At 38.0% G+C, this 24,555-nt stretch overlaps 1 protein-coding gene across 2 annotated transcripts in view; it reads right to left on the bottom strand.

The window, feature by feature from the left end:
- dgkb (diacylglycerol kinase, beta) overlaps positions 1-24,555 on the bottom strand; it is a 79,851-nt gene that overhangs the window by 13,132 nt on the left and 42,164 nt on the right. For both annotated transcript variants that reach the window (XM_006791830.2, XM_087848440.1), the window contains 3 exons: positions 17,419-17,483; positions 2,334-2,424; positions 867-1,062 (listed from right to left, as the gene is read on the bottom strand). In XM_006791830.2, coding sequence (XP_006791893.1) covers positions 867-1,062; positions 2,334-2,424; positions 17,419-17,483 — 352 coding nt within the window. The remainder of the gene's footprint in view (positions 1-866; positions 1,063-2,333; positions 2,425-17,418; positions 17,484-24,555) is intronic.

The following is a 24,555-nucleotide window of genomic DNA, read 5'->3' as shown; positions in this document are numbered from 1 at the left end:
CATACATCTTCATATATCTGGACACAAGGTTGACAACAAAAAACCCTCCAAAACTGTCAGCTGATTTAAGTTTGGTACCGGTCCGTGAGTCGTTTGGTACCGGGCCACGAGAGTTGAAGCTCAGGTGTGAAATGTATAGTTTTCAGGGTTTTTATCAGTTTTCAGCGTTATTTTGTTAGCGTTTTTATTGTTAACTTGGTTTTCCTGGGTCTTTTCACGTGTGTTATGAATAAATCTTCTTTTTTTCTGTACTGGTACTAGTTTTATTTTGCTGTATTTATCCGCGACACCTTAAAGGCCGGTCCGTGAAAATATTGTCGGGCATAAACCGGTCCGTGGTGCAAAAAAGGTTGGGGACTGCTGGTTTACAGCTTTTGAGGAATAGGGATATGAACCTTACTTTTATTTTGACTGAATGAAAGGACGAGTGCAAATGCGATATGCCTCACAGACAGACACAGCCACATTATTCTGTTAACACTACGTTGGCACTCTGGAAGCATGTGCACAGAAAACATGCTAACACAAAGCTAATGAAAAGCCCCAGAGTGATGCTAAAGCTGAGCGTATGCAGACCCCAGCCCAGCAGCTAGAGCCTGAACTTTCACATCAGTTAATGCAATATGTACTACACCAAAGTGGCCACTTACCAAAAAATCAATAGGCTACAACATGCTCCTTCAAGCTATGTTGCTAAATATGGCTTTGTAGCCACATAGCCAAGTATAACACAGGTCATTAGAGCATTTTATTTAGCAATAACACATTTTCTCTGTGAGTTTAGATTCATAATGTAATTAAGCTTTCTAACCACACTGACTTCAGCATTTATGTAAACAACTGTAAAATTCGGGTGTCAGAGCTACCTTGAACCGCAAACATGAGTTCTTTGGGGTCGAGCACAGGTGTCCTTTTGTCTTGACCCTTCTTTCCTCCCTTGCGGTTGCCCCTCCTCTTCTTGCTTTCACCCCATAGGTTGGAGCCACCGTGCATGCTGGGAATGTTGAGAATGGCAATGCCTTCCAAGGAAATACTGCTAAGGTCCAGAGTAACACCATCGCACTTTTAAAAGAACACAGAAAGAGAAGGACAGATACAATCTGTTTCATCACAAGCTTTGTACTACAGTTTGATCCTGAAATAGTCTATAAGATGATGAACCCTAAACAGTGTTTTTCCCCAATGGCTAAACCAGAATATATTGCTTTGTCTAAGTGAGACGAACCTTTCATTCTTAACCAGTTCTCACCCCAGAGTGTCAATGCTGCCGTTGTGCCATAACGTGACACGGCTTTTAAAAATATTAGTAAGCACAGGGAGGTCATCTTTGAAAGAGAACTGGAAGTCCACTTTGTGTAGTTCTGTTTTCAGTTACTGTTCAGTAAAGTATAAAAACTACTTTATTGGAAAAATAGAGTTGAAATAAGCTCAATTACAACCCCAGATGTTCAAACATTACTCTTATAACCTAAAATCAAATCTTTATTTCTAAAGTGTTCTTAAGGTAAGACAAGTTTTAGTTTCTGCTTACTCTCCACTATTTGGTTTAATTTAGGCACATAGCTAATATATACTTAATCTTATTAAGTAGAGGTCTAGGAATCAGAATTTTAGAAAGATGGGAGAACACCAGAGCACCTGGTTGTTTTAACTTTAAAACATAAGTACACTTTGTACTAACTGCTTGACCCATCCTGCCCTCATTTTAATTATGCTTAAAAGAGCCCAGCATGAAGGGGCAAGTGTCCTCATAGTTATTCTGTGTTAACCCAGAAATATTGTATTATATATTACTCTAAATGGTGCATTTTATCACTCAGGGATGTCTCATCATCTCCCTACCTGTCCTTCTTCAGTAATGTAAGCACTACTCAGCCCTAATTAATGAAGACCTCTGCACTGTGTGGATAGCTCTGAGAAGAGGGAAGATGAATTGTATAGACACCATCTTCATTATCACTCAATATCGCACACAGCAGGGTCGTGTAGGGCTAATTACCTGTGTGTTACACTAAGGTTATGTGAGAAGTGGGTGGGGAGGTGCACAGATAGCCTTCACACATCCACACTTTGTCTGGGTGAATCTGAAACTAGTATACATTAGTGCTATTTATGGAGCAGCAGAAGACAAGAATATCTTAAATGACATCAATATTCTTACCTGACTGCTAGTGAAATACCCTTAATAATAAAGAATACATGATTGCTTCGTATCTAAGAGCTGAGAAAAAGAAGAATAAGTTACAAAGCAACAAATTTCAAAAATATATGCTTTTGCTTTTGTTTCTTTTCTTGGAAAAGTCTCCAAAAACAAAATACATGGTTTGAGTTACCTCAACCTCCAGAAAGTCGTGGAGCTTCTTACACGTGGCCGAAAAGGTCTCCGACGTGCCGAACTCAAAGTACCACAGCTTATTCTTTGTTCTGAAAAAAACAAAACAACAGGAACTGCAAAGGGACTGAGAAAAAAGGAAACACGGGAGTGCTTTCCCCACATCAAAATCTGAAGCTTGTGCTCTCTGCCTTTAGTCTCCTATATACTGGATTATATAAAAAAATAGAAGACCACTCCATAAAGGTGGGTTTGTGCTTGAATCATGTTTGAAAAAGAATCTTTTAATCTACACAGGAAATGTACTTTTACCATTTACAGCTTGCTAAAACCACACAGCCATTAATCCAAAAGAAGTATAATGTGTTTCATTAATCACTGAATTCAAAGCTGGTTAAGGAGGCATCTGAGGGAGCACTTCGGGTGGCCGTGCCCAACATTAAGGAGCAGGGAGGGGCATAAGAGGGTAATCTACCTGCCCTGGCAATTAACAGAGGACTAGGGTGCTGCTCCCCAGGCTTCCTACAGTGTACACTCCAGTCCCTAAGGCTGATGATCAATGACCTTGCAGGGGTGAGTCACCATCTGTCCAAACACTGCTATACTGTATTGTATTTTCTCTCAGGTACACAAATAAAATAAAACTGTAATTGTAATTTGATTTTCATTAATAAAGTAACATTAATATGTGCATCTTTGTGTAAAACAGGTGAAAGTAAAACTGCATGTCAAGGATAATTTGAATACTGCATTATTTATTTTATTTCTTTAATAATTTAAACCCCTGAACAAGAAGAATTCATCAACTTTGCTTTAAACAAGACTTGAAAGAACTATTACTGATCACTAGCTCGGTTTCATGCAATTAGAGGAGGCTGGATCTTTGAACTTATTTACTTTAAGCCAAACTTGTTAGATCAGGTCATCAACTTCACAATGATTGTATTTATGGGGAAATGTTGATGGAGTAAAACACTGCACTGCTAATGTAAGGTTATGACACAGTGAAACAAATACAGTGAATTAGGTCATAGATTTTTTACATTCAGCTCTGTTTACTGCTTTACAATAAGTCAACACTAACTTTTTTCACCATGCTATGAGGTAAATTACTCAACATGTTTCTTCTCAACTTTCTCCTTTTTTTGGCAAATAACCAAACCTCCTGCTGGCGACTTCAGTGAAAAGTACTTCAGTGGAGTAGATGGTGGGATGGTGGAGAAAAAATGGTCATTGCAAGCAATTCAATAAAAACATCAAACCTCTCATTAATCACGGTGATTTGTGCCGAGCAAATACCAGAGTAATGTTTCATATTAACAATTCAAGTGAAAATATTTTTTACATTTCTTCACTCTTTCCTCATCAAAAAGAAGTTTATTGGATATTGAAGAACACGTGAGACAGCTTTTGATGTTTCTAACGGGACATCATTTATCTCAAAGATACAAGGAAAGGAAAAAAAAAACTACAACAATGCTGACAAGCAGAACTGAATACAGTAACAAATGTTACTCTCCTAGCTGGGATCAAAGCACTACAAGAGGAACGTATTAGTATAAGCACAGCAACAATCACTGAATTATTGATTTCCTCATTAGGACTTTTGTCAGGACCATTTAGCCACTTTATAAATGAGCTTTCATTAGAGTACTAGCAAGGTACACTTGATTTATAATGTGCAACATGGTCAATAGCAGAGAGAAGAAAGCAGAGGAAGGTGGTGAGAGGTATAAGGACAACCAGGGCCATGCTGGGAGAATTTACATAACACATTCCTACATCTCCTCCACCACCACCACACCGCCATTGTCATCATGAGTCTGTAAACTGGGCGGACGAGAGGGAAAGCCCAGGAGAACACATAAACAAAACCTGTGCAAATTTGCAAATAAACAAATGAAGGTGGCTACTCTGGAAAGCGTAATCAAATCTTGTGGTTAATGCAGAGAATGGACCCAGATACACTACATGCAATGTTTTGGACCTTCCATTCTTACTGCTGTTGTACTGAAACTGGTTTTGTGTTATATGTATATATATATATATATATATATATATATATATATATATGTATATATGTATATGTATATATACAAACATATATATATATATGTATATATGTATATGTATATATACAAACATATATACATATACATATATATATATTAGGGGTGCAACGATACTCATATATTGAACCGTTCGATACAGTGCTTTTGGTTCGGTACGCATATGTATGAACAATACAAAATTTTTTATTTATTTTATCAACTTTTCTTCTGACGGTGCTGTCTGTGTTGAGCGCTCAGTGGATCTGCGTTCGACTACTCCACCTAGGCTGCACTGTCGAGCGCAGATCCACTGAGCGCAGCGCAAGCTAGCAAGACAGAAGCTAAGCTCGTTGCAACATGGCAACTACCTCAGCTCTACCCGAAAATGAATCTCCCCCACCCTTATTCAGATCTGGTGTTTGGAACTATTTTGGTCTTCATGTGAAGCATGACCCTGAGGGTAAGCGTGTCATGGAAAAAAGTAAAACAGTATGTCGGATGTGCCATGCAATGCACAATTGGTGGGAACTAGTGCGTTAGCGCAGTTTGCTTGTTAACGTGTTGATGCCGTCCAGCCCCACGCACGGGGCGATCCGTGGTAACTCGTTAACGGACATTTGCCGTGTTGCGGCGTTAACGTCATTTTAATGAGATTAACGCTGACAGCACTAGTGGAAACACAACGAATATGACTGCACATTTACACTGACATCATTGTAGTGCAAAGACAAGTGGAAGCAGACAAAACAACAAGCACACATGCTACAAACTTTACCTGAGTCATTTAGACAGCCGTTAGCACATGATTCTCCTTATGGGGACCTGATATGTTTAATATGCTGCTGAGAATATAGCCCAGAAGAAGCGTATAGTATAGCTTTTATTTTGGAAAGAGCCATTTCTCTGTAACAAACTCTCTTTTCCAAAGATGAGTGATTTCTCGATCAGATAGATTTATTTTTTTTATTTTGTTGTTTCAGCAACATTAAGTTTAAAAACTGTACTTTTGAGTTAAAATATATATTTATAATTTTAATAAATGACAAATTAAAAAGGCATGAACATTTTTTTTGTATCGAAAAAATATCGAACCGTGACACCAAATTATCGAACCGAACCGTAAATTTTGTGTATCGTTGCACCCCTATTATATATATATATATATATATATATATATATATATATATATATATATATATATATAAATAAATAAATAAGAGAGACAGAGAGAGAGAGAGAGAGACAGATGTAGCTGAAGGCATATTTAGGCATATTTGGAAGTAATGCAAATTAAGAGTTTTGAAGACAACAACTGCCTTCACTGACAAAAAGACAAAGTTAACAGACACAGATTGTGTCAAAGTGCCATAAACTTAGCTTGAGATTTTCTATAAATGTATATTTTTAGAGATATAACCTTGCACTTATTTCAAAATGTGCAAATGTAGAACATATGGAGGAATGACGAAAACGGTGAGAAAACAAAGTGCAATAACAAATACAACTGTTACATTTTGCAATCAGCATCTTAGCTGTCAAACACAGCATTGTTCCTCACATCACTCCTCATTTAAATTCACCAGATTGGTTGTGACATAGTAACACAGGGAAGTGTTGAATATGTTTATTGTGACGTAAAGGAATAAAACTCAAAGTTTAAAACTAACCAAATAAATAAACTTTGTTTAATATTCAATGTGAACACATCCTAATGAGAAGATGCACCAAGAAACCAAAATCTGCTTTCTGGGGACAATCACTAAGTAATGAAACAGAAGTTGTAACAATAAGTTTCTAGCTCCAGAGGGATCAGCGTAAAATCTGAAGAATCACTGTGATTGTGTTAATTGTTTCAGGGTTAAGAAAGTGCTTTCAGAGTGCTTTGTATCCTACTCCTTATCATAACTATTAGTTACTTGTAGCTAACTTGTACCCCACACAGATAAGACAGGCGGAAACAAATAAACTTGATATCTTTGGTTCATTTTTGACAGATAAAAAAAATGGATAATTTTTTTTAGGGGGAGGGGCAAAATTAGTAGTAGTATAAAAGCACAGAATCTGAAATCTGCATTGGGGGGCGATCGTGGCTCAAAGAGTTGGCAGTTTGTCTTGTAACCGGAAGGTTGCCGGTTTGAGCCCCGGCTCGGACAGTCTCGGTCGTTGTGTCCGTGGTCAAGACACTTCACCTACCGTCTACTGGTGATGGCCAGAGGGGCCGATGGCGCGATATGGCAGCCTGTACAGTGCCTTGAGGGCCCTGAAAAGCTCTATATAAATGCAATCCATTATTATTGTACAGTTTCATCGTGAACAAAATGTTGAGGAAACAGTATCTCATGTTCCTTCTGGTATTATGGCCTATGACGAAATATGGATATGGACTTCTATGGCAGTTTGAAAAAAGCAAATAAGGTGAGGAGGAGATGGAAAAAACAAATGATAACATTAGCATAACAAAAGGTACTGCTGCATAACCTAAAGTAACTGAACATTGATTAACTTATATAAGAGAATATAGCTGGAAAGCAGACCACGTGAGTCCTATTCGGGGGTAATTTTTCATCTTCAGTTACACAAATACTGGGATTTTCCATAGATGATCATTCTGGAACATATCGTGTGTGTAGTGGATCACATCCCAAGAGTATTGTATCATGAGTATGATGAAAGGGAAAATATTTCTTGGTTTTCATAGCAAGTGACCCCGAAAACCTACAGTCAAATGCAGGAAAGCAAAACACACTAATAAGAGATACAGCAAGAGACAACATCTGACCGCCCTGTCGATGCCCACCACTTAACCTAACAAGCTCATTGGGGCAACAAATCACCTCATGTCCCTGGTCATTAGATAATTAGGAGAATCTCATTGGCTACATCGTCCTGTCATTTGTTATCTGCTGCCCGATGCCAAACGCTGGATTCATCTGACAGACTGACTATGAGGAGCATCTTCAATAGAGAGACCAGAGTAGGGAGACCGTTTGAATAAGACGATGCTTGTAAGGAGGATTAGGAGGACTCACTCTATGTTAAGTGTAATAAAAGCAAACATAAAGTACCCATTTACTTAAATGTTGGCTGATGTTATGCTGTCGAACCCTTGCAGACATCTTTGAAGTAAATTATATTGCTGGTGAGAGCAATTTGCATTTTAAGGATGAAAAAACCCCCACCAAACATCAGCAATAATAACATGTGCAGCAGGTTTGCAGTTCTCCGAGTAGCTGCAGCACCTCTGTTGTGATTGTAGCTGCAGTGTATCAATGCAAAGTGCACTGCAGTAATAACTTTAGCGGTGTACATGTCAGATCAGCTGTAGTACGTACAGCTGGCAGGCCAAAAGAAAACAGTGGCTCAGGTTTCCAGAGTGACTGAAGTGTGGTTTATTTGCACAGACAAATCACAAAACCAAACTGAAAGAGGGAGGGAAAATAGAAACTGTGTGACTAAGAGGAAAAAAGAAAAGAGCTTTAGAAAAACATTACAAGCTAAAAGGGAAAAAAAGGAGAAAGCAACAAAACAGCCTGAATCTGAACAATGTTTATAAAACTGCTGCTGCTTGGTTACAAATAAAGGATGTCATAGGTGATGAGCTTCAGTGTAGCGTTGCTGTCCTGAGGCCACAGCACCTTTAGATGCACTTTTGACTGGCCACACTGAACATGAAGCTCATGGTCATTGATTTTTTTTTCGCCCCCCCTCTGACACTTAATCTAACCCACAATGATCTACGACCTTATTTTCACACTAATTTCTTCTTGATCAGAGGTGATAAATATCACATTGACATAACCAACTCTTTGTGCATTGCACCAATGCACTGTTTTGTTTAACATGACACTGCCTGGAGTGCTCCAACTCCGAATGGCAGTTTGAGAAATGACCCATGGTGCATCTTCTTGCCTTCAGAGATGTACCAAGCAGCCTGAAAAAGGTATTCTGCTGTACTGCAATGGATTCAAGGGTGTGTGTGTGTGTGTTTTTCTTAACAAAAACAAGTGATAACTGATGTGTAAAATCTTGCATTGCTGTGAGTGAAATGATAAGCCAGACATCCTAAATCTCTTTGGTTAACACAGAAAATAGTTACGCAAGCGGAGCTGCGCGCTTCACCATTTCAGTGGCAACATGAATATGAAACAATAAAGCTATGTTGTTGCAGCTGTACACATGATGTGGTTCTACTCGTGTACTGAACTTTACAATTGTCAGCATTCATTGATACCTGACATAAACTTATTTTAAATGAAATTGTTGACTACAATTGAAGCAGAAGCAATAGGTGTCCTTTTGCTAACATACGCTCCTAAGTCTATGTAGATATAGAAATATCATAGATAGATGGATAGATGGATGGATGGATGTAAATTTTCCACTTGGAATCCAAAAAACCAAACGAGTTAATAAACAAAAGCAAATTAATTGTGTGCCAAAGACAGGCCTCGCTAACACAATGTCTTTAAAATTCTCATTGTTAAATTAAACTCATGTGCACACACAGGAAGTGATGCAGGAAGTGATTGCTCATCATGCATCACTTTGTCACTACCGGCTGCTGGAGTGGACTTTACGAGCACTGGTTGCTTAGGGAACCCTCAAATATATACTATATCACCAAAGTATTTGGCCACATTACACATACAGGAGCTGTTGGGCCATGGAAACCCAAGCCAAAAAGCTGCTGGTGTACAGCTGTGCTGATTGTAAAGCCAGCAGAGTCAGCAGAGCATTCGAGGTCTGTATGCCATGGTGGTTTTTAAATGCTTCCACTTACAGTTGATTGAAGAATATCAAGAAGGAATTTGTCAGATTTGCTTCATGCAGTAATATAGCACACTCAACTTCAGTGAACTCTTTAGAATGGCCCATTCTGTCACAAATGTTTGTAAAGACAGTCTGCGTGGCTAGGTCATGCTATACACCTGGGCTAACGTTATTAAAAACACCCACACAGGTGTGGCCCAGTACTTTTGTCCAGGTGTTTGTGGTTATTGGCAGTCACTTGCCTCAATGTTGAGAAAAGTTTAACTCGGGACCTGCCCATTTGGTACTACTAGCATTTTTCCCGCCGGTTGAGGATGCTGAATCTTTTTGACTTTCTATCATCTCCAGTTGCTTCATCACTGTGACTCGCTTCCTTAAAATGTATCTGTCCAGACGTCTACATGCTCCAACCCGTAAAACCCTGATTAAATGGAGATAACGTTACTTAGATGAGCAAAGACAACAGCGGTAGTGCTTTGGGTTATGTTGTGTTCGTAGGTTGAGTTAAATATTTTATTTTGTGCATTAATAAAAAAAATCGTTGAGTAAATAAATGTCTCTATTTAACAGATGAAATAAAAGACATTGTAGGGTTTTTATACACCTTAAATAAACTTAACACAGCAATACTGTTATTAATGATTGTATATTATTTATATGACTTCAGGCACTTTAGTAACACATTTATCTACGGTCTACACATCAGCAGCACATCAGCAGGGAGCTGTTTGTTTCAGTTAGGTGGGCATGTGATTTAGTTTAATGTATAAGTATCAATTTGAACAGGTTAAAATTTCATCGCTTAATTGTTTATTTATTTTTTTACGTTTCTAAAGCTTGCTACCTATGTGCACATTTTTGCCTGCACGTTCACTTCAGTTTATACCTTTTTTGTTGCGTGTGGGTCTGTTTGTGCTCCCACTGAGCTGAGGACAGGGCCACAGGTGAGATCCCTCTAAATTACACACAAATGGTCATTAATTATAGATGACACTTTGGTCGCAGAAATGATTTCATCCTCAAATGAGGGCAGCCTCCGCTGAGGTCCACCATGCTTGTGTGTGTGTGTAATTGAGTGTGTGTAATAGTGCCATCACCTGTGGCACCGCTTCCAGCTCAGCAGGAAACGCATACACACCTACATGCATACACACACATTAACACGGGCTGTCTGGTGTGTGTGCGTTGGTGAATCCAGCAGCCCCATCCAGCACAACGAAGTGCTTTGATGAACATACTCATTATGCTAAAGAGTGCTTCATGCCTGGGCTTCCCTGTGCCTTCAGGAAAGGTTAACTCAGGATGGTTACACAGCACAGCAAGAACCTGTGGGCACACAGGGGCAGAGAGGCTCTGGAGGAGTGTGCTGACGGTGTTAGATGTCTCAGGACCGAAAATAGATCTGGGTAAGCAGAGCAAATATCATCGGAACATCAAGGTGCCATGACGGATGCCACAGAACAAACAAACATTGCAGCCACAGCAGTTTTCACACTGAAAGGTCCCAAATCAGATGTTTTCCCTCACAGATCTAAAATCATCTGATTAACGTGGAAAATGCTGCACAGAGACTTCATTGTTTTTATCATGTTATCATTGTTCTAGTGAAAAGCGATGCCAATGGGAAAAAATGTAAATCACATTTAACAAACAGTTATATGAATAAGAACGTTTTCACAGGACTCTATGCAATCTTGGTTTCACCCCATGATTCAGCAATGTGAAGAACTACCTTTAGCAGCAACAACATGAAGTAATTGCTTTTTGTATTTTTTCCCATTCTTCTTTACAACATTGCTTCAGTTCGAGGTTCTGGGTTTGCATCGAGGTTTGCAGCATTTATTTATTTCCAGCTCCCTTAAAGTCCCTCCATGGCATTTCAATTGGGTTGAGATCTGGACTTGACTGGGCCATTGCAACACCTTGTTCCTTTTCCTTTTCAACCATTCTGTTACAGATTTGCTAACTCAATTTCCATCAGGCTTTAGTTTTTCGAACAGATTATCTCAAAATCTGACTCTAGGACAGCGGTCCCCAACCTTTTTTGTGCCACGGACCGATTTATGCCCGACAATATTTTCATGGACCGGCCTTTAAGGTGTCGCGGATAAATACAACAAAATAAAACTAGTACCGGTACCGAAAAAAAGAAAATTTATTCATAACACACGTCAAAAGACCAAGGAAAACCGAGTAAACGATAAAAACGATAACAAAATCACACTGAAAACTGATAAAAACCCTGAAAACTATACATTTCACACCTGAGCCTCAACTCTCGCGGCCCGGTACCAAACGACTCACGGGGGTTGGGGACCGCTGCTCTAGGATACTTCGGTATATTAAAGAGTTCATGGTCAACTCAGTGACTGCCAAGTGCGCAGGTTGTTGCAAAACAAGCCCAAATAACTGACAATGAGCATGAAGTGTTTGTGCTGATATGCTGTGATAAATCTTCTGCAAACGTGGGACTGTGCATGATCACCAGAAAGCTCTACTTTGGTCTCATTTGTCGCAGAAATGTTGTGGTTTGTTCAGATGCAACTTTGCAAACCTAAGCTGCACTGCAACGTTTTTTTTTTGTTAGTTTTATTCATAGAAAAGAGGCTTTCTCCCTAGCCATATTAACCTTTCTCTAATAGTACTGTCATGAACCTTAACATTTAACACGCTGCCTGAAGGCCTGAGATGTAGCTGTCTTTTTTTCAGCATTACATGGTCTAACCCTGGGCTGAATTTTGATGAAATACCTACTCCTGGGAAGACTGCAGCATTGAGTTAACACACACCCAAAAGCTAGAGAACAACAAACTGCCATTTATCCATCCAACCAGTCTCTTTTTATCCAAGTTCCTTAAAAAGAGCTTACTGAGAATTCAGAACACTTCTATTTAACAAGCCTCATCCAAACATCCACACGCACATTAATATAGAAGTTTATTTGATAACTGACATTCTGATTCCCGTTTAGTATCTTGTACAGGGACTCTTTAACATGCCCATTGTTTACATACAGTTTATATGGCCATCTTTTCTTAGATGTAACCATGCTATAGCCACAATGTGTGGATTCGATATAAAATGAGGCTTGAAACAAGACTACAATAAATACATTGTTCTGTTTAGCACTGTGCATTGTTCATATAGTTGTGGTAGAACAATGGTTCAAGACTATCACACCGCATGTGATTACACTGGGTTCTATTGTGCACTGTTTTTTCTGGTGTTACACATTGCAATTAAGTCTTAGAGCAGCTTATATCAATTTGGGTAGATAATTTCTACAAGAATTTGTAAGCTGTAGGGAAATTCAAATAAGTATTGTTATAAGTAAAATGTGCTAAACACTGGAAAAATAATTACAAATTGATAACAAAGAAAACAAAAAGGCTGAGATGATTGTTTAGGAAATGTACAACTATCAAGCCAGAACATTTTTACCAATCATTTTTAAGGGAAGACAGAAAAACCTTTCTTGTGACTGTTATTTTGCCTCAATTTGCTGTCACTTTATTTCATATGAGTTACATTGTGTAAAAAAATGATATTAGTGGAAACTGTACCAGGGTTGTGCCAAATCTGAGCACTGGTTAGAACATGAAAAAAGTTAACAGTATAAAAGAATAAAACTGTCCACAAAAATCAAAGTTATTAATTTCTCAACTCTCTGCTTCTCCACCTCTCTTTCCTTGTTTCTCTCACCATCCATCTCTCCCCTCAGAGATAGAGATTAGTGTATAATTACATGGGAGATCAGCAAAAAATGGGGGGGAAAGGGACCAGTATATTTTAACAAGGCGGTCGAGGAGGAGTGCCATGAGGGGGAGGAGGTGGCGCGGCCCTCGTCACGGGCCGACTGATTGTCTGCTTTTAATCCTCGACCTCATTATCACCTCCAGGTCCGGCAGTGGCAGTAAATGAATCTATCTGCCGAGTGTCAAATCTTCACACCTTCACCCTGGTAATCACCCCAAGGTGCAAATACAAGAGATAGAAAGAATGAGAAAAATGGAAGGAGAGAGAATATGACCCCAGCATCTCATCAACAAAATCCCCTCATTTCATAATTAGTGCTGTTCATCAATTATGTTATTTCTCTGGCAATTAAAGCTGGTTAAACACGTAGTTTCTGTAAGGTCACAGCGGTGACAGAAATATATAGATTTTTGTTCATAAAACACCTATTACTGCTTTGACATTTCTCTCTTCACACATTGTACTGATGTCTCATACGTTACTTTTTATTATATATCGTGACCTGGAAACTAAATCTAGAGCAAAGGCAAAGCATCAAAAAGGATGACAGATAAACAATGGCTACAATTTAAATATCAGTATTAAGACGACATTCTTAGGTTTGCATTGAAGTTTATTAACCGGGGATTTATAAAACTGCAGATTTTGCTTGTATTCTTAAAGTGATATCAAAAGAGAAGTACATCCATCTGTTTATCAACAGAAGTATCTAATTAACCAATAGCATGGTATAAATTCAGAGGATTTAGGCATGTAGACATGGTCAAACCTGCTGAAGCTTAAACAAAGCATTAGAACGGCAAAGAAAAAAGATTCAAATGTCAATGTCAGATGGGCTAGTCTGACTATTTCAGAAACTGCTGATCAATTGGGAATTTCCCACACAGCCATGTTTAGGGTTTACAGAGAATGGTCCAGAAAGATGAAACTATGAAGTGAGTGATAGTTCTCTGGGTAAAAATATCACTTTCTGATATCAGAGGTCAGAGCGAAGCTCAAATAATTTTAAACTGGTTTAAACTCAAATGCCCTCTACAGTCACCAGATATTAGTCCAATTAGGACCTTTATGATGTGATGGAATGGGAGATTCCCATCATAGGGTGTGTAGCTGACAAATTTACAGCTTCTATGTGATACTATCATGTCAATATGGACCCAAATCTCTAAGAAGGTTTCCAGCACCTTATCAAATCTTTGATGTGAAGAATTAAAGCAAAACAAGGGGGTTAAAATGAAATGAGTAGAAAGGACAATAAATAATTTTTTAGGATAAGATAAGAAAACCTTTATTAGTCCCACACGTGGGAAATTTGTTAATTTGTTGTCTTATTTTAGTGACAATTAAGAACTCCTTTAATTTAAGAATCACAAAAATTATAATTATACTATAAAAAATATAGCATGCATATTAAACACCGAAAAAGAAATATTTCAATTTTATTTAAACATCATCTGCTAAGAGTTAATCAGTTATAACAGAAATGAAAACCATATGTTGCATCGTCTCAGCTCTAAAGATCGTGTGCAGCTTGTGTGTATATTTTATATGAAACCCAGCAAAAAAAAAGAAAATTGGATCTGTCTAAACTTATTTCGTAGTAACAATGCTTCCATTTTCTTTTTATTGAAATATTGCTTACAAGGTATATTCACTTTTTTATTTTAAAGCAAACTGTAAGTATCATTACATATCTCTGTATAGTGACAAATGTTTAAGAGAAACCTTAAAGTAAATTAATATATTAAATCAGTTTCATGATTTTTGAATACTGTTAAACACATTGTACTTGCTCAGTCTTCTTTAACTCGCTTTGCACCAACGCCTACTTAATAACAGTGGAATGAAATCTTCCCCTCAAGACATGCAACCCTTTGCTTCAGTTGTCATAGAAGTTCCTGAAAAAGAGCTTCCAGCTGCAGGAAAATGACTCAGTGATAAGTTGCAATATACTTCCAATGGACATAAGCCCTTTGGACAAATCTAACAAAATCTATGCTACCTTGAAAAACTATAATCATGCATTATTGAATTGGCAAGGATAGTGTGTAATAGAGAGATCCTAAACTCATTCCCCTGTGTGAATTATTAATTGAATTCAAATAACAGACAGAATAATTTTCTTAAAATATCTCAATCATTTTTCACTGGGGCTTAAGATGGGGTAAAACAACAGCGATGCAGTCTGTATGCCTAAAATGTAGACGCACAATGTGATGGAGTGTGATAAACAGGAAAATAATTTACCAGCATCTGCAAAGGATGTGGCACCATGTTGGAGTGGATGATGACCACATAACACCCTCTTTGTTTAATGAGGAAATTCAGAGTTGATATAGTCCTTTCTTGCTTGCTGGCTCTTTTCCAACATGGTGCCACATCTGTCGTAATCATTGTCAGCATTGACTAACAGGCCCGTGTTTATTTGAAACCCATCTTCACTTCCGCTTGGACCATTTCACTGGCTTATCTGCATGTTCGTGCAGCAGAAGAATAGCTGGCTAAATGTTGTACTAAGGCCAGAGTAAAATATGATAATGAGTACAAATGGGATTATTAGGAGGCTGTGTGTCATCAGTCTGACTGATCCACGATGTCAAACTAGCCAAGCAAATTCAATTAGGCCTGCAATTACTCCCTGGCGCTAGTGGAGATGTATTGGAGATGTTAAATATTGATGGAAACATAGATGCCACATTTTTTCATCTCCAAAGGTGAACGCATCTCCTCAAGGTAATCACAAATGCTAAACATGTAGCTTGTCCATTCATCCTGCTGAGAAGATGTTGTGCTGTCATAAAAAGGGTCAAACAGAGGTTCTGCAAATGCACTGCAGGTTTATTTAGACTGTGAAAAATGCACGATTTAATTTCTCTGATATTTTCTTTTTATGTTTTATGAACTTGAGATTTATTTACGTTGAGCTTGTTGGTAGAAATGATCTATCATAAAGTCCTTTTTTGTACCAACATATATAAGAATAAAGGTGGAGGAGTTTGTTGTTAGACATGGGTGGTAGATGAAAAAATTTGAACCTTGCAATGTCACATAATAGCTTTTATTCCAAGAAAGAAATAAACAAGATACTCGATAATCACAAACCCTGTACTTTTGCAATCACTGCCGCACTCATTAAATGATGGTGTACCATCCAAAAATAGGCGAGACAGATTTTTCCCTTGATTCCCTTCACTAGCAAATTACAATGCTACAGATCAACAATACTGTGCAAACGTCTTAAGTCACCTTTCCTTTCTTGGTATTTAAAAGGAAAATGTGAAATGGGTGTAGCAATTTGGTATGAAAACCTTGATTCTTCACTGTCTGAACCCTCTTACACAAACTTTCTTGGAATTTCTTTAAGCAGCCTTCAGGAACAATTTTCCAGGCTTCTTGAAGGACATTCAAATGTCTTCTTTGGATGTCAGCTGCTTTTTATTCCATTTTGACAAGATGACCCCACATGGTGTGCGCTCTGGGGAGGCCAGTCCATGACTGATGATGCTTTTTTGTGTGTTTTGGGGATTACTGTCATGCAACAGTAGGTGGATCAATTGAAAAGATAGATGTATATCTCAGGTCCTGTGGTCCTGACTTTCAGATACTGTTCCTGCACTGTGGATAGTTTTTACCCTTGAAATTTGCCATTTCCATTTCCTTCTAGTTGAGGACACTACTGGGGGACACCACATGCCAAGATATATATCTCAGCATGTCCATGCTTTAGTTCTCAGGTAGTAATTCTCTTGGAATCACCCCATTGGTGCAATAATTATGCCTAATATTATGTCAAACTGTTTTATCTTAGCTTAAGAAATGGGAACAAGGACCGCAAAGTGTGTAAAGATACAATTTTAAAAAATTGCTTCTTTGTTAAGCTGTCTTTCAGAGGATGCTAGTTTTCATTTTGCAGAAAAAAGGTGTCAGACACAATCAGCCAATGTCCAAAAAACAAAACAAACAAAAAACAAAACAAATGAACAAACAAGACTAGAGAACTATTGCTATTTAATAAATTACCAGACAAACGGGAGGAGCACAGTGAGGCCATGAAACTTCCATAGTGCTAGGATTGTATTGACAAGTTAGTGAAGAGAGTGCTGGGTAAACCCAAATCAGACAATAGATCTCTACCATTCATAATAACGTCCAAAACAAACTGTATGTATTAACTGCAGTCATTATTTAAAAAAAACAACAACAGTGCAACAAAAGGATGTTTCAAAAAATGCCTGTTTGGGTACATCTACAAAATAGTGGTCCAGCTGAAAAACTGAGGAACCACTGATCAATATGTTAAGAGATATTGATTTTAAGCAGGGCCCCTCTTTGAGGATTTTGCATGTTAAGTTGATTGGTGATTTGAATTTATCCATAGATGTGGATGTGACGGGGAATGGTTGTCTGTCTCTCCGGGTGAGCCCTGCCATTTACTGGTCCAGGATGTGCAATGCCTCTCGCCCAACGGCAATAACTCCAATGGCCCAAAAGAACAAAACAGAAACATACCTGCTGTTAAACTTCTCAGGGTGCTTCTCTCTCATAACATGGAAACGATGTGCGATTGAGGCATCCTGAAAGACAATAAAATCTTATGTTTTATTGAAGCAAGTTGGTGTAATAGTTTAACAACAGATCATAAGTGGATTACAGTCTTGCAACCTCTAGTTTTGGACACGTTAGTGTATGGAAATCTTTTATTAATTAATTAATAAATAAGCTCTTCTCTACAACAAAGTATTAGGACCTCATTAAGAAAAAAATGTATTTATTATTTTTAGGTTAAAGTCAAAATTCTGAGAATAAAATCAAAAATCTATTTTGAGAAAAAAGTCAAAAGGTGGAGCTTACAGTTGTTCTTTCAAGACAAACTGCCAGTTTTAGTAACAAGGAAGGAAATGATTTCCCTTTTAGCGCATAAACACAATGCGGTGATAAAGTGTAAGGACATTGAAAAGATGGTGCAGAAAGCTACAAATGGTCAGATGGAAAAAACCACACAAAGTTGGACGAGTGGATTTGTACGAAATGAAATGACTGGTAATGGACAGATGCGAGGTTATTGGTGGTTACACCCTCGTGCAATAAAGAAGATGTATGTTGTATCACAAAACGGCAGATCAATTTGTTTCACTAAATCATCCACACAAGGCATTTTGTAGAGGGTACAGTCTTGAAAAAACAACTGTAATCACCACATTTCAAGTTTTTTCTCTTTAATATATTTTTTTAATGTGGCCCTAATAATCCTTTGTACTCATGTCATTACAACAATTAATAGCATGCAAAATTTTATTACGTTAAAGTTTAAATTCATGTCAGCTGATATTTACTCCACACTTCTCAAACATCGCAGGCACATCTTGGACGTCCATGGTGTTTATCGCTATAAGATTACAGGAGCTGTAGTACGCAGAAGGTTGCTAAGCTTTGGATGAAGTTGACAGAGACCCTGATGAAAACATGCTGCTTCCATACGGGCTAATTAATTAAACACATACTGCTCCTAACCACCCTACAGGAAGCTGCTGAAACCTCAGCAACCAAGTTGTTTTCTTTCTCTGTATGTCACTCACCACTCGTCTCTCTGCAGCTCAGATTTTCTCCAATCTACTTCTAAACCTAAATACCTATAATCACATAATACCAATAACATTTTGAATATTGCACAGTTTTTCATAAAATCACAATGCAGTCAAAGGTACTTTTAAATAAACGATTTAAATGTATATGAAGTGTTTCATTTTAGTTTACCTGTAATCTCATTTTTGAAATGGAAAAAAAAAAAAAGACTACTGCCTACTAATAAATTTCCCTTCACAGTGGTATACCTTCTTTGTATTAACCTGGGCATTAACTGTTTAAATGTACTGGAGCACAGCACCGCAGTTTGAGTTGAAATATATTGGATATTTTAATATCAAAGAGCACTTGTGCAAAAATGCTAAACAGGGTATTTAATCGGAACACCAGTAAGCAGGTGAACATGACATATGAACTCAAATATGCTGTAAAGTATGCACAAAACCTCTCTAATGAAGGAAAAACATAAATTTCCTTTAATTTACACTTCCAAGTCCGTGTCAGCAGAAAAATGTGTACTGGCCTTTGTGAAAAACTCTGATGAAAACTTATCTTGCTCTGAAGACATCTCAAGAAAGAGTGAGGGAAAAGTTGCTGTAAACTTTCTGGGCTTGTTCCTCGCCCCCCTCCGCTGAAGCAATCTGTTTTGACCCACTCCATTTTGAGTGGCACTATTGAAACAGCACCTACAGGGAGGACCCCCTGCTAGCTCTCTGTACAGAAATTTAGAAGAAGCCAAAAGAAAAAAAATCAATGGAGTTTCTCTTGATGTCTCTTCAAGACGCTGTAAGCAGAAGACCAAAAGATTTCTTCAAGATCCCCGCAGACTCGCCTCACGCTTCCATCGTGAGCAAGAAAGGTGAGGTGATGGATATATCTGAGAGATTGTAACTTGATTTTCTTACAAACAGGACAATAGCTGCAAACAAGAGAGCAAAAGCTAGGAGAGGTTGTCTCCCCTTTGGTTTGGGTCTATTATCTGAGATCTGTACAAGTGGAGCTGTGGCTTTGCAACAGTAAACAGCGATTTCAAGCAACCCAGAGTGGATAAAGCACTTTGTCGTTCTACATTGCTGTACTGTTTGTTTGCTTTAAATTAAAAAACTTAAAAAAGAAACACTCTAATGCTCCTATAAACAAAATACAGAACATTTACAGTATTCACATATAGTATATATAACAAAATATAATTTTATCTGTAAAAAATGTTTGATAAAAACATGAAAAAGGTCATATACAAATTTACACAGAAAAGCAAAACCTCTATCAAAACAAAAACAAAAATATTATTATATTAGCTTTAATTTATTTAAATTTTTTTTATTCAGAAACACAAATAAAAATAGAAAACAAATAGAAACAACCCCACCTGGAAAGCTTCTGAAACAAAATCACTTTGTGCTTTTGATGTTTTGGTTTTACCTCCTAAATTATTTTGTGAAAATCAATTTGGACCAATCTAAAATATAAAATTGAAATTTGCGAATTACAATACTGTAATATTCTGAATATAAAACTATTTTCTTTCCATTCTTGTAATAAATTACAAGTGAGCAGCAGGTGAACAGCTATTTTTTGCTTCCTTGCCCATTGTTTTCTTTTTTAAATTATTCACTATGCACCATGCTAATGCACCAGCGTGCACGGCACATCTCGGTCAAGGGTACGTTCAAAATGTATGTAGTATAAAATGACAAAATTGTTTCAGGCTTCTTTTTTTGCACCAAACACGACTTATCAAGAAATATATTTTCGTTTCAATGGGTTTCAAATGTTTAATTAATATCTAATTATGTTTATCTAAGCAGAATTTGATAAATAACTTTTAAAAAATGTTGTAAGTTACAAAGAGCTTTCTTGGTTGAGTAATTTTAGCTGTTCTGCAAAATTGAGTTGAAAAAAAAAGTTAGTTAGTTAGTTAAGCTGTTGTGTTTGCCTAACTGGATACATTTTACTAGTTTTCTGACTGTATGTGTAAAAACAACACAATAAAACACCAATATGACAGGAGTAGTGGGCCAAACCTTGAACACATGTATGACACATTCTTATGCACTGACCCCCTCACAGGTCTGATCCGTCAGCTCACTCACCCCCCCCCCCCCCCCCCCCCCCCAATCACCCCCAGCTGCCCTCAAATAATTACCAATGTAAAAATCTGGCACCCAAATTAATACAGGACATGTGTAATGTCCTCTCATAGCTCAAAGTTTAGTCCAATTATGAGTGGGCTTCAGCGGTTTGATGTGCCTTTCACTACAGTGGAGAGTAATGGCTTTGACAGGAGTGCCAGGGTCATTAGGGCGACTGACTGCATTATGGTAGCGGAGTGCGCTCAGTGATTAGTTCTGTCTCTCACCCCTGGCCCTGATTGAGATCATTACACTTCACGTCACTTCCACATCCTCCCAAAGGGATGGCGTCATTAATTCTCAATCCAACTGGGCCATGGCAGAAGGTTAGGCCGGAAAAATTCAAGAAAAGGAGAAAAAGATGGGCCCTCTTTTTTTTTTTTTTTTAGAAGAAATACCTGTGCTGTGGGACAAGAATGAGATCAGATAAAGTATTGTTCTTTTGTTCTTCGGTTACTATAACGCATTATTGGTGACTGACCAGTATCAGAGCAGTCAGCCAAGTTTAAACATCTCTGGCCTTTATTACAAGCGGACATAAGAAAGAAAGACAGGAAATGCACAAAGAGATGATGGCCAAAATCTGTCTGGTATGTGCCATAACCACTCTGCTTTTAGGATCCTCCAAATGGATCCTAAAACGAATACAAATTTAAAAGGACTCATGGAAATGACTTTCAAGCATATGTTGCCAGTGACAGTCATCGTCCGAGTTGGCTGCTATTGCTGATCTTTTGATTTCAACAGTGTCATTACAGAAACAATCTACTCTTCATCTGCATAATCTCTGAAGTAATTATTAGCTTGACTTGTCGCATAATCTTTAATGTAATTCTCTCATTCAACGGAAAGCAAAAAATTTGATGCAAACAAAATATTGTATCACACTCAAATCCATAGAGACCTCAAAGTCTTCTTAATCCCCCACAAACAACTTCATTTGTCATCATCGCGCCCACTGTATACTAATCCCACCAACAGAGCAAAGACAATAGGGGTTATAATGAGTTTATGAACCAAAGATGTCAGGCCAAAGACGTTTTCTCTCAATGTTTGCTTCAACAAGAAGCAATCATTAAAGCATTAAAACTTCACGTTTTTTTAGAGTACTGCATGTTTGGTTGACTGCACGTACTAACATTAAAATCCACCACATTTTGAGCAAAATTATGCATCTTTATGTTTCAGTCACACAAGCGTAAAAACAGGATGCAGCCTCCTTGCAACTAGGAAAAATCAATGGTTACCTGGTGACTACACTGAAGATTGTTACATTTGGCAATCAATTGCGAGTAATTGCTGCGACCAACTGGACACCTAGAGCAGTGGTCCCCAACCCCCAGGCCTCGGACCGGTCCGTGAGATGTTTGGTACCGGGCCGCGAGAGTTGAGGCTCAGGTGTGAAATGTATGGTTTTCAGGGTTTTTATCGGTTTTCAGCGTTATTTTGTTATCGTTTTTATCGTTTACTCGGTTTTCCTGGGTCTTTTCACGTGTGTTATGAATAAATCTTCTGTTTTTTCGGTACCGGTACTAGTTTTATTTTGTTGTATTTATCCACGACACCTTAAAGGCCGGTCCGTGAAAATATTGTCGGGCATAAACCGGTCTGTGGTGCAAAAAAGGTTGGGGACCGCTGATCTAGAGGTTGCGTGTGAGACCCTACATTGGATTGCACAGGTCACAATTATTTGGAAGGGAACCGGACTCCCAGTAATTGGTGAGTCAATACGGGACTTGAGTCACCTAGTTATCCAATGGTTTTACTCTAGTTATAGTTCTATATAATAGCAAGGTTGCTGAGCACCAAAGTCTGAAGTTAAATTGCCAACCTGTACCCAGTCTATCATTGTCTGCAATATATTTGTTATTTTTGCCAATTTATTACTGTTAGTCACCAGATTATATAAACACATTCGATGCAGTTGCCAACTTGCCCTCATTCAGTGTCAAACTGATAGTAGACTGACTCTGTTTTATTGGTTTGACACACCAAAGTCGCTTTGAAGATGACAACTGGCTGTGAGTGGTTCAAAGCAAACATTTCAAAGGCAACAAGATCACAAAGTTATTGCACACAATTGCAATTATTTTGCAATTTGCACTGTTTTCGCTATCACTTAAGTTAAATGTTCAGTGAAAAAGAATGAAACCCAACTCTACGACTGCTCAAAGCTACATGTTGTACCTTTAAAACAATCGCAGTCTTGCCAGTGCAGAAGTATCAAAAATTTCTTGAATGACCACTTTTAGGTACCAAAAAGAGAGTTAACATCAGTTTTGAAGTTCAAAGCAAGAAATAAAAATGTCTGCCTGGCAGTTTGAGAAAAAAGAAGGAAAAACTGTTTTATCTTAACTCTTTGGGGGTGAATTTTTGTGCAGTATAACTCACTTTTTTAAAATGCATTAAGAGTTAATGTTATGCATTGTTAGGTAACAGGTCAGCGTTGACACACCTGGCTACATGAATTCTGCTACTAAATTGTGTTACTGATACATTAGCAGCTACTTATGTCTGCATGATGCATGCATATAGGGTATTGATACAGTTTGCTAACAAAGATAGCAAGTGTTAACTTTAGTTGACTTAGTACTCTACCCTCGCATTCAAACACAGTCACTTCTGACTTTGAAGGAAAAAGATCATGGTGCACAGTTGCAGCTAGTATGAGAGGACACAAAACAAAAGATGGCTTCACAGTAGTAACAACAATCTTTTGTACATTCTGTGTTTTTTAAAAAGGTCCATTTGCATTTGGCTGAATGTTGTTTTTACCATCAACAATCTCCATTACAATCAAGTAGACAAAAATGTACCATTTTAACATAATGATGTAAAATGCTAATATATAAATGATATTATATAATTTGATGGCAATACATTTATTTTCTTGTTTGTGATCGCCTTTTTCAGAAGTCGATCTTTGAATGTTCACTTACTCGTTGTTTCTGAAAATGTTACACAAATAAATCTGACTTGAAAGTTCTCCAAATGAAGCAGCAGATGAAGTAACGCGTGTCTGACATTTATGCTAGGCTATTAATGCATTTGCACATTTGGATGAATGCTCTGGGATGTATTTCAAACTGTTACCACTTCCCCCCGAACACATCACCATATGTTCATCACTGTAGACAGATTACAGCTATTGTTCTCCTTTATCACAATGTTAACAAGACCCGTCCTCTAATATCCTCAAACATCGTCATTAAGAGCCCAGGGCTGGAGGTGTTATTCAACTAACATTTCTAGGGCCATGCATCACTTATGTCCCTGCCATGGTCTCTACAAATCTGACAAACCCGAGCGACTCCCTCCTCTACCACCTGTAAATGTCAATTACCATATTTCCCCCTGACATTTATCAGTAATGGCTAACACGAGCTACGTGAAATCAGTGTCATTATGGTGCTGATGGACAGGGGAGGTGCTAATGGATGCGTAACTTCATGCAAATACACAACAGGCCCTGTTTATCGATCAGAGACGGTAGAGGTTTGAGCACATCTCAATAAAGGCCTAACCACAATGTGATCACAACAAATAAATTGACTGATTAGGCTGTTACTGCATGTACTCCACTCGCTGTTCTACCTTCTGTATTCAACCTTCCATAACAGTCAGAAAGAAGAATTATTGAGAGAGGAATATTAATTTTAAGCACAGGAGTCCACATGTTAGCAGCTATTTGTATTTTTTTTCTAGGTTAAACTGTCTACTGGTATCATTCTTTGTCTGAGACTCTTTCTTACAAAGACTGAACCTTCCTTTGGTGTGTAAGGCGTAAAAAGGTGCCATATTCACATTCTCTCAGCAGTGCACAAGTGATAAATTGTCTCCACTTACAGAGAGCCTTTACAGTATTTCAGCACAACACTTTCAATGCTTCCCATTCACCTGTTTACACATGCTCACACACCAATGGCCCTGG

Source organism: Neolamprologus brichardi, chromosome 11, assembly GCF_056152115.1.
Source record: "Neolamprologus brichardi isolate AB-2024 chromosome 11, ASM5615211v1, whole genome shotgun sequence".
Lineage (NCBI taxonomy): Eukaryota > Metazoa > Chordata > Actinopteri > Cichliformes > Cichlidae > Neolamprologus > Neolamprologus brichardi.
The sequence above is the reverse complement of the archived record's forward strand: the minus strand, read 5'-3'. Positions and strand labels throughout refer to the sequence as shown.